The 12,022-nt window shown below is 42.0% G+C and overlaps 1 protein-coding gene across 1 annotated transcript in view; it reads left to right on the top strand.

The window, feature by feature from the left end:
• Positions 1-10,401: 10,401 nt before the first annotated feature.
• Positions 10,402-12,022, top strand: part of FIGN (fidgetin, microtubule severing factor) — a 252,452-nt gene continuing 250,831 nt past the window's right edge. The window contains exons 1-2 of the mRNA XM_082260784.1: positions 10,402-11,068; positions 11,750-11,922. Coding sequence (XP_082116910.1) covers positions 11,898-11,922 — 25 coding nt within the window. The 5' untranslated portion in view covers positions 10,402-11,068; positions 11,750-11,897. The remainder of the gene's footprint in view (positions 11,069-11,749; positions 11,923-12,022) is intronic.

The following is a 12,022-nucleotide window of genomic DNA, read 5'->3' on the forward strand; positions in this document are numbered from 1 at the left end:
CCAATAGGCTGGTTGTACTAAAGACAATCAATAGATTGACTTCAGTACAACCAGCCTGCCTCTAGATGGAATAGAAATGCTTCTGGTTCCTGCTAAACAGGCTGAATTTCGATCTGTCTATGGCAGGCCTTAGACCTACTTTATGTTATGGTCAATTATGCTATTGTACCAATTGAGAGGGGCTGCTAAGGACCCCATCAAAATTTCTTGTATGGGGCCTCATGAATTGTAGTTTTGGGGCTTTTTAACAGCCATTTTCACTTTGCCCTTAATGGGCAAAATGTATCTCTTTAAGTTTACATGGGTAATGGTTAGTGATAGGGTTACAGGGAGGTTTAGTGTTAGAGGAAGGGTTAATTTTAAGGCTACAATACCAACAATCAAAAACAAAATGTATCCTCCAGGTCATAGTCTCATATTATCTAATATTATATAAATAATACTCGTACAAAAAATGGCATAATGGGAAAAAAGAAAAAAGAAATAAATAAACACCCCCAAGAGGGGGAAAAAATATAGATAAACACCTGCCAGAGGGAGAAAAAAAATAAGCACCCGCCAGAGGGAGAAAAAAATAAATAAATAATTAAACACCCTCCAGAGGGAGAAAAAAATAATAACACCTGCCAGTGGAAAAAAATAGCCACAACAAAACACAACTGGAGTGATTTCAAAATCAACAAGATGAAGCCGTTGGTATGAAATAAATATGAAAACTAGAATAAAAACCTGGTTGAGGCTCAACCCCTTTGTATATAACTACACCAAGATCCATAGATAGAGGGACTTGAAGGACAACTACACACAATATTTATACATATAATTTTATTACATTAAAAAATCAAAACAATACAGAAGAAAAACTACAAGTTAAAAAGCTGGCCAATCCAACCCCCAGCAATGGCACTGAGAGAAACACTCCTAAAGACAAACCAAAGTGTGTCTTCAGTTGTGGATGATATATACAGTATATATATATATATATATATATATATGCAAATTCCAGATTGTGATGTCCAATGTAGAGATGATGTGGAGAGCCCACATAAACAATAATGTAAGGATGTAAAAAAAAGTTCCACTAGATGTCAATACCTTTATCAAGGATGTGAAGCATATATTATATATATTTATATTATATAAAATAGCAACATGCAAGATCTACACATATGATGGAAGGATCTTCCAGTGGATGAGTCATCCTCAACTTCACACAGTGCTTATAAATCTATGCAACAGATCCACTGGAATATTTTTCCACCATATGTGTAGATCTTGCATGTTGCTATTTTATAGCCAATATATGCTTCATATCACTGATAAAGGTGTTGATATCTAGTGGAACTTTTTTTACATCCTTACATTTTTGTTTATGTGGGCTCTCCACAGCATCTCTACATTGGACTGTACAGTCTGGAATTTGCCTATACATATACAGTATATAAACACTATATTACCAAAAGTATTGGGACACCTGGCTTTACACACAAATATACTTTAATGGCCTCCCAGTCTTTGTCCGTAGGGTTCAATATTGAGTTGGCCCTCCCTTGCAGATATAACAGCTTCAACTCTTCTGGGAAGGCTGTCCACAAGGTTTAGGAGTGTGTCTATGGGAATAACACCTTGTTAACCACTTCCCGCCCGCCCTATAACAGATTGACAGCGGGAATATGGTTGTATTATCCTGACCGGATGTCATATGACGGCGGCAGGATAATACAGCTCTGGGCGCCCCCCCCACCCGGGGGCGTGCAGAGCGGCGATTGGTGATGCGAGATGTCAGCCTGACACCCTGCATCTCCGATCTCGGTAAAGAGACTACTGACCTAGCTCTTTACCATGTGATCAGCCGTGTCCAATCACGGCTGGTCACATAGTAAACAGGAACAGCCGTTGATCGGCTTTCCTTAGTTCGTGCCTGACAGGCACGAGTAAAGGAGCGCCGATCGGATTACCAGATCATTGATTACCAGTGCAAACCCTCGGGGGGGGGGATGCCACTAGAACCACCAGGGATGCCCACTATGACCCCAGGGATGCCCATCTATGACCCCAGGGATGCCCACTATGGCCACCAGGGATGGCAATCAGGGCTCAGGGAGCCCCCCATTGCCCTCCCCATCAGTGCTGCCCGCCAGTGCCCTCCTTATCAGTGCTGCCCACAAGTGCCCATCATTGCCATCTTTCAGCGTCGCCCACCAGTGCCATTATTGCCCACCAGTGCCGCCTATCAGTGCCCATTAGTGCCACCCGTCAGTGCCAATCAGTGCCGCCCATCAGTGCCCATCAGTGCCCACCAGTGCCGCCTATCAGTGCCCATTAGTGCCCATCAGTGCCACCTATCAGTGCCCATCAGTGCCACCTATCAGTGCCCATCAATGCCGCCTATCAGTGCCTAGCAGTGCCGCCTATCAGTGCCCACCAATGCTGCATATCTGTGCTACCTATCAGTGCCACATATCAGTGCCTATCAGTGCCGCCTATCAGTGCCACCCCATCAGTGCCACCCCATCAGTGCCTGTCAGTGCAGTCTCATCAGTGCTCATCAGTGCAGGAAAAAACTTATTTATTTACAAAATTGTATAACATAAACAAAAAAACTTTTTTTTTTTTCAAACTTTTCGGTCTTTTTTTTATTTGTTTAGCAAAAAGGAAAAAACCCAGAGGTGATCAAATACCACCAAAAGAAAACTCTATTTGTGGGGGGAAAATGACATAAATTTGGTGTAGGTACAGTGTTGCGTGACCGCGCAATTGTTATTCAAAATGCAACAGCGCTAAAAGGGGAAAATTGGCCTGGGCAGGAAGGGAGGAAAGTGCCCGGTATTAAAGTGGTTAAATCTATGCCATGAAAAATGAAGGCAGTTCTGAAGGCAAAAGAGGGTCCAACCCGGTACTAGAAAGATGTACCTAATAAAGTTGCCGGTGAGTGTATATATATATATCATCCATAACTGAAGACACACTTTGGTCTGTCTTTTTGGTAATTTCTTTTGATGCAGCCAAAGGTTTTTTGGTATTGCCTTTGTTTTTTTTTTTTTTAACCACTTAAGCCCCAGAAGATTTTACCCTCTTCCTGACCAGGGCCTATTTTGCGATTCAGCACTGCGTGACTTTGAAGGACGATTGCGCAGTCGTGCGACGCTGTACCTAAACAAATTTGACGGAATTTTCTTCCCACAAACAGAGCTTTCTTTTGGTGGTATTTGATCACCTGTGCGATTTTTTGATCATGCGCTATAAACAAAAAAAGAGCGTCAATTTTGCAAAAATAACAATATTTTTCAATTTTTTTATATGAAATTCCCCAAAAAAATGTAAAAATCTAATTTTTTTAACATTTTAGGCCAATTTGTTTTATGCTACCTATGTTTGGTAAAAAAAATCACAATAAGCGTATTTTTATTGGTTTGCGCAAAAGTTATTGCGTTTACTAACTAAGGGAAAGATTTTTGTCATTTTTGTTGTTTTTTTTTTTAACGAGTAATGGCGGCGATCTGCGATTTTTTTTGCGGGACTTCGACATTGCGGCGGACAGATCGGACCCTTGACTGACATTTTTGACACTTTTGGGGTTACTAGTGACATTACTACAGTAATCAGTGCTATACATATGCACTGTTACTGTAAAAATTACACTGCCAGGGAAAGAGTTAACTTTATTTGAGAGGGAGGGGTTAAGTGTGTCCCTAGGGGCGTGATTCTTACTGTGATTGGATGTGGCTACTAGTGTAAGAACAGAGATCAACGGTCCTACATAGTAGAACTGTGTGATCTCAATTCTTACACAGGGGACAATGACAGGCGGCTTTGTTTACTTTAGCCGCCTGCCTTTCTCCCTCTCTAACGGACGATCATGAGTGCACACGCGCGGGGGGGGGGTCCGTGAGCGAGCGGGAGTGTGCCTCCAGCGGCGCGCGCTCGCTCGCTCCCCAGAGCCTCACAGGCTAGCGACGTAGACCTATTGCCTGTGAGGGGCTGACTGCCGACGTAAATCGTCGTTAGGCAGTTGGCAAGTGGTTAATATAATAAACTTCTATGTAAGAATATTGCGCCTAGTTGTCCTTCAAGACCCTCTATCCATGGATCTTGGTGTAGTTATTATATACAATGGGGTTGAGCCTCAGTCAGGTTTTTGTTTTTTCTGGTTTTAATTTTAAGGCTACAAGATGTGAGTAGCACCCGAGGGTAAGGTATAGCCCTCTGCAGTAGGACCTATCAGCCCTCATCTAATTTATCTCCATAAAGTACCAGACAGGACCTTTGTCTTCACAAGCATCATCTCACTTCTCACAGCCCGCTTCCCATTCCATTGAAAATGCCAACTTTCTAAAAATCACTATCTGCTTGGCATTTCCCTCCAACTATATGGATGTTATGACTTCAGTTATAATAGACCTATTAACAAAGCACAATTTAAAACGAACAGAACAGAATAGAACAGTGAGAAACACAATGTACTTAGAAAGAGCAATGTTTACTATCAGGGTCTCCAATACTTCAGCTCTGCAGTGAAGAGGACATAGAAATTATTTTAAAACATTAGCAGTTATGCACTACAGCTTTACTTGGATTGAAGTGCTTACAGATCTGATACAATAAGGGTTACAGCGCCGAGCAGCAGTTTGCCTTCAATTTTGTAAGTAATGAGAAGCTTGGGCAGTGTGCTTGCTGGGATTTGTAGTGTCTCAATATCTGAAAAGGGTGAAGAAACAATACTTCACCCAATATGTATTTTTTTGGTCTGCCTGAAGCCTACAATCACATACTAAATGTTAGAAAGTGTGGTCCTACAAGGTCTCATAACAGGCAAACAATACCAATCTCTCCTTTTGAGTATCGCTTAAGACAACTGAGATGTGTAGAAGGTAACTAAAAATTGAGCGCTCACAAGTGTCAGAATCACTCATTACCACATTTAGAGAATTTCCGAGACGTTTTAAATTTCTACAATAATTAATCAGCAAACTTTTGTAGAGAAAAAAGAAAAGACCCTTTAACCTCACTGTTAACAACATCTGCAGTCTATGAGCTAAAGTAGATTTAAACGTTAAATGGATTGCACTGTGTTTGATTCAGCAGTGAGTAATATAAATAACTACTATTAAAAATTCCAGTAATAAAATACTATTTGTGCCTTCTTTTGGTTCTTTGTTGTATCACAGCGCTGCAGATCTCCTGGTGCCTTTTTGCAGACACTTCCTGTCTAAATTTACTCGAGTGATGGCTGCATGCCATTTCTCAGGACAGATTTACTGATAGTGACAACAGAGGACCATGATACGTAATGTACACTATATGGACAAAAGTATTGGGATGCCTGCCTTTACACGCACATGAACTTTAACGGCATCCCAGTCTTAGACCGTAGGGTTCAATCTTGAGTTGGCCCACCCTTTGCACCTATAACAGCTTTAACTCTTCTGGGAAGGCTGTCCACGGGAATGTTTGACCATCCTTCCAGAAGTGCATTTGTGAGGTTAGGCACTGATTAAATGAGAAGCCATGGCTCACAGTCTCCACTCTAATTTATTCCAAAGGTGTTCTTTCAGGTTAAGGTCAGGACTCTGTGCAGGCCAGTAAAAGTCCTCCACCCCAAACTCACTCATCCATGTCTTTATGGACCTTGCTTTGTGCACTGATGAACAGGAAGAGGCCATCCCCAAATTGTTCCCATAAAGTTGGGAGCATGAAATTGTCCAAAATGTCTTGGTATGCTGATGCCTTAAGAGTTCCCTTCACTGGAACTAAGGTGTCAAGCCCAACTCCTGAAAAACAACCCCTCACCATAATCCCCCCTCCACCAAATAAGTTGGGCTAGTGCACAAAGCAATGTCCATAAAGACATGAATGAGTGAGTTTGGGGAACTTGACTGGCCTGCACAGAGTTCTGACCTCAACCCAATACAACACCTTTGGGATGAATTAGTGCAGAGACTGCGAGCCAGGCCTCCTCGTCCAACATCAGTGCCAGACCTCACAAATGTGCTTCTGGAAGAATGGTCAAACATTCCCATAGACACACTCCTAAACCTTGTGGACAGCCTTCCCAGAAGAGATGAAGCTGTTATAGCTGCAAAGGGAGGGCCAACTCAATATTGAACCCTATAGACTAAGACTGGGATGTCATTAAAGTTCATGTGCGTGTAAAGGCAAGTGTCCCAATACTTTTGACAATATAGTGTATGTTGAAATAGCGACTTGGAGTCTCTGTCAGAAGTCCATGTGACAGGGTGATAACACATGTGGAATATTCCTCTCGGACCCCGTACTGGAATTGACCACGTGATTAATGGGTGCTGCAGCTACTCTTGTCTGCTGATCATGTACAAAATAAATATATCACGATCTCATGCCTGAGAAAAGGTTGCCGCATGGTCCCGAAACATTGCTTTTCTCTGTGATCATACACGAATAAAGAGCTGTGCACTTTGAAAAAAGCTTGTCGACATGCTGGCAACATATTTAATCTAGGGGACAACACAGGAGCACAACAGGTGTATTTAACAGGACCTTCATGGCAGGAGCACCAAATCCCCGTAACTAAAATTTTTGAGTGAAAAAGCTACAGGTTCCCCTTTAAAAATAAGGAACAACCTATAAATCAGTGCACAGCCTTTTCCCTGCTATGCGAAGCTACAACAACCAATAATTTAAAGGAATGAATGACCCTGCCCCCTTTCTTTAAAAGGGTGGGCTCACGTCATCCATATTTTCAGTGTTCGTTCAACCTGTTTGGGAAAATTATGCGCAGGGGTTACTTGTTCTTTTTGGCATTGGTACATGGCCCACATGGCATTGCCCAGCTTCCTATGTATTTTGTTTGATAGCAGCTTGTTTATTAGCCCTACAAATTTGCCATAATTGAATAATAAAATTCACCTCCCATAAACCTTAATAGAGATGGCCACAAAATTTGCGAAATTCAAGAAATATTTGCAAAATGGTTTGCAAACCAAACCCAGGCAGTATTTATTGCTTAATATAGATGTCATTCCCGCTTGTATGGTCCCGGCGTCTGCCCCACAGGGACCTTTTATGGCACATGTTGATGGTCAGGTTTTTGTTAATGTGGGCCCCCTCCTAAATGTAGTTGTGTGCAATACATTGTAATACACATTTTGTAAAAATGTTGTAGTAAAAATATATATATTCTCTTGTATATAAGTACTGTAAGGTCTGTCTAAAAGCCCCGAAGAAGCTTGTGGTGAAACGTGTCAACTTTGAAGACCTACTATACAAACAAGGACTTTTTTGTATTTGGAATATTCCTATGAGGAATATTTTTATCATTGCCTTATTTGTGTTTCATGTATATTATCTTTTTAGCTTTATGGCTGTATTAAAATTAATTTTTTATAATTGTGATCATCCCTCCTTTTGTGGCCTCCAAAATCCAGCTTTTTTTTCTCTCACGTTTTGGCCAATTATGGATGTTGGCCAATAGTTTACATATTATTGATACAAACCCAGGCAGATTTGCTTATTCCTAATCAACAGGTATTATTTTAAGAAAAGCTGCAGAACTCAATATATCAAAAAAAGACTTTTGAAATCACCTTAACATGTTAAAATTTGTAAGATATTTTAGTGATTGGACTTACATACACCTTAAAGTGGTTCTAAAGCCTCAGCGTTTTTTACCTGAGCTAGATCCGATTCAGCATCGTGCATGAGAGCAGGTTCTCTTGCCATTGTCTCCCTCCTCATTGGACAGATTGATAGCAGTGGCAGGGGACCGGGGGGCAGGGCCAAGTCGCCCAGACTGTGTCAATAGCTAGGCGGCTCGGGAGCGAGCATGCACGGGTGCCCCCATAGAAAATGGCTTTCCATGGGGGCACTGGCTGAAGAGAAGGGGCCTGGAGCTCTAGTGGGGGAACAGATAAATGGAGGATCGGGGCTGCTCTGTGTAAAGCTATTGCACAGAACAGATAAGCATAACATGTTTGTTATTTTAATTTAAAAAAAAGGTTTAATGTTGCTATAAGGCAAATTTAGCCAGATCACTGCCTATCTAAAAGTTTATAGAGGCATAAAATGTCACCTAATTCTGACATTTAGGGGGAGATTTACTAAAACTGGTGCAGTCTACCACACTAAACCTACTATTCCAACCAGGTTCTTGTAGATAATTATCTACAAGAAACTGGAACAACCATCTCTGAAAGGGGACGAGGGCCCTAGACACCAAGGGGGAGAATTATTAAAACAAGAGCATTTAGAATCTGGTGCTGCTGTTCATGGTAGCCAATCAGCTTCTAACTTCAGCTTGTTCAATAACCTTTGTCAGGGAAGCTGATTGGTTTCCATTCAGAGTTGCACCAGATTTTGCACCCTCCAGTTATAGTGAATAACCCCCATGCTGTCAGATTGGAGAACATGCATATGTCTATCTTTCCCTGATGCAACTTGGTGATGCCTTTTTATTGGAAGATTTTATTGGTTGGAATGGATTTTCTGGAATGATCCCCAATGTTTTTCCCAGTGACAAACTGGCGCATGCAGTGATCACCCCTCCATAGGCACAAAATGCACCCCCAATGTCAACCTTGCATGTTTCTTGGATCACCATGTATTAGAGCACTCTCTCAATAGTCAGTTAGGTTAAAAGTGTTTAGCCCCGTTGGGCTGCATTCATAACTGAGCTACATGACGCGCAGTGTTTTTTTCGTTGCACGTTGTAATGCATTTTTTGGGGCAACAGTTCATTGACTTGAATGAGCTGCCTATCGCACAACAAATGTTCATTTGGAAAATGCATGACTGCTACCTGCATTTGGGGTGCCACTAAGAAATAATGGCAACACAAGTGCGACACGCATATTAGTGCATTTTTCAAGATTGTGGAAACTTAGGCAGAAGTGCGTGTTTTTGCTAGAGTTTTAATTTTACCCAGGTGTGAATGCAGCCTTAATGTGCATCTACATTTGCACATTCTGGACAAAGCAGTTTGCTTGACATACCACTTACTTACCTTCCCCGCCCCAAGAACTCTGTCCACCCTCTGTGATTTCCCTTTTCCATAAACATGTGACTCTTTCCACTTTCTTCTCAATGCAGTGCTGGGTGCCTGAGCAGCATACCATCAAGCCTGTACAGTACACTGTCTTTTGAGGCTGAGGGGGATTGATAGCTTTGTGTAAGTTCGGGAGCATTGGAGGAGCAACTTATCAAGTGAATCTGTTGCCTTGCTATGAATTATCAAAGTACAATTTTGCCTTCAAAAAAAAAAAAAAAAAAGTCTTAAAGCTAATCTAAACCCAATAACAAACATGTATAGTAGATCTGCTAACCAGTCCTTAGGTGTGGTGCCTGCATTCCTTTTTTTTTTTTGTTCACTTTATTTTACCCTTGCGATCCTACCATTATCTTATTTCCTGTCCTAGGGTGACAACCATACTAAGCAGCCTTGTCTCCTTAGGACAGGAAGTGTGTTAGGACTACACAACACTGTGGGAGAACTACAAAACTTTGTAGGGAACAAGGCAACCTGATAACTGTCCAGAAGCAGAGAGTACAGAAAGTTTACGGGTTGGATAAACAGGTTTTTCTGTCATTCTTGTTGAACATCTAATAACAAGCTTCCAATGAGAGACCCAAAGGGTGCAAAAAAGAGATATTTATTGTTTACGTAAACATTTTAGTTATCTGTCCTATCACCCACACTGCAGATCATTGCCCTGGTGCAGAACAATTACGGTTGTTAAGGATTCTCCAGTGTCACGCAAATTCTAGTGTGGCTTTCTCCCCTCTACAGGTTTTGGTGCCAACCGCTTGCCCCTAAATAATTACAGGACACCGTGTAGTGGAGGGATCCAAAGCATGCAGAGGGTGACCAGCCATCCAACACACTTCTGGGTGCAGAAGACACTTTAACTGAGCAAAGATGGGCAATGGGACAGGTACATTTTTTTATGCAGGCCTTTTTTTATTATTTTAATATAGCAACAAAATCTATTTAAGTCATACAGTTTGAACAAATGGCATATTTTTGCTACATTTGCAATTTCATACATTCTTGAACAACTCACACCCCTGCCACAATCACCAGCAAAGACCAGAGTGGTCTGAAAACTTCTGGGACAGCCGTACATTCTGCTGGCCAACTCCAAACTACTCTTGCAAGTGAGTCCAGTTTTTGTAGCCCTTGTGCTATATAAACAGTGCTATGCATGATCTAAGCAAGATCTGCCAGCATCAACAGCTCATCCTTCCACTCTCTCCAACCTCCCCCCCCCCCCCTTCCCAGACAAAAGAGCAGCAAAAACCTGCTCCAGCCTCGCACATGTACTGCATTAAATCACTGGCAAGTACCCTACAAAGCTTGTTCATGGATCTAGTAGAGGGGAAAAAAAGAAGATCCCACTGTGTTAGAGTGAATCCATCAATCAGCCATTCTGTAAACACCCCCTGCTGCATGTTGTCTGCCTCTGTGCTGCTCTCATTTCTTCCTTCTCTGCCAGTCAATGGTGATCACAAGCAGAAATCTGGATAGCCCCTGTCCTTGCACAATGAAATGACTGCAAGAAATAGATGGTGCTTGGCTTGCTAGGCATTCTGTCAGTGAGCTGAACACAGAGAAGGTAGAGCTGCTAGCAGAGCATGCATACCCTAGGCTTAGGAGAGAGAGAGGGAGAGAGAAAGAGAGAGAGAGAGAGAGAGGGGCAGGGACTAGGGGAGTGACCACTGCACATCCATCAGAAGCAGCCTGATGCTTCCACCAGTCCAACCCCCACCTACAAGGAAAACAACATTGCGACCCTGGTGAGGGGGTTTCATGCCAGAAACACTATTTTAAAAAAACTTCAAGCTTTTTTTTTTTTTTATTTTTTTCCTCTTCCCTTTAAATCTTGCATGCATGGTGGCTGCAAAAAAAAAAAAGAGAGAGAAAAAATGAACATTGCAGTGTGAGTGTCCTCTGTAGGATTGCAGCATGTGCAGAAGTAGCTGTTTCTAAATCATGAAGTGTGCTTCTTTCAGTTCCAGCGATCCCCCCATTCATCAGCTCCCACAGCAGCAGATCGATGATCTTGTAACCTATCGCCTTCCAGTGTCCTACATGCAGGTAAGTGCTGATTTGCAATCTCTCCTTCTGCTACAGCGAAAAGCTCTGCCTGCTTGAGTGCTTGCATGGACCTTGGGGAAGAGTGGGGGCCACCCAGATCATTCATTGACACTGTAAATATTGAGTTTTGTAAATATTTACAGGAAATCTACAATGTATACCAGGCAGGCAGCGGTGGTCATCAGCTTGGCTCTTGTCTGTGTCTTGCTTGGCTTCAGCTTTGCAGCATGAGTTAGCAATAGTCCAGCTCAGTCCTGGTAGGGGGGCTTGTTAGGTTGCAAAGGCTGTTTAATTGTATGGATTATTTAGGAAACTGCAAAAAAAAAAAAAGAGCAGGGTGTGGCGAGACTTTTACATAAGTTCAGTAGAGTGGATCACTGTGAAAGAAAGTTTATTGGTGGGATCTATAAGCATCTTGGGATCTATATTTGGGAAATATGCCCATCAGCATTTTGAAAGGAAGAGAGGGGGGGGGGGTTTAGCCTGGTGGGGCATATTGTAGAGGGATACCTAATTTAATAAAGTCTTGTTATTAGTGACATGCGTGTTGTTTTCAGTAGGAAGCGCAGAACCTCTGTGATGCATTTTTTAATTTTTTTTTATTTTGTAACTAGTCCATTTTGTGATCTTAGCTGCCTTGTGTTGATGCTGCTTTCCCCCACCTTAATTATATGCATGTAGGTTAAATGAATACCTGACGAAAGGGCCCACGTTTCAAGACAGTGACATCTGATAGCCAAGAGGAAAAGTGGCTTTAATGAAAATCAACCTTTGGAATTCCTGCTTGTGAAATATCCCATTCCACACAGCTTGTGTTAGCAGCAAAGACATGATCAGCAGCACCAGTGTATATGGTATGTCAGTTTTGGAATTTACTTCACATGTGTGTAATATAATAATGACAGCTTAATAGCATGAGTAGAAGAAAGTGAAACTGGGAGCTTTGTACATTAC

Source organism: Pelophylax lessonae (assembly GCF_965119305.1).
Source record: "Pelophylax lessonae genome assembly, chromosome: 6".
In the NCBI taxonomy this organism is placed as follows: domain Eukaryota; kingdom Metazoa; phylum Chordata; class Amphibia; order Anura; family Ranidae; genus Pelophylax; species Pelophylax lessonae.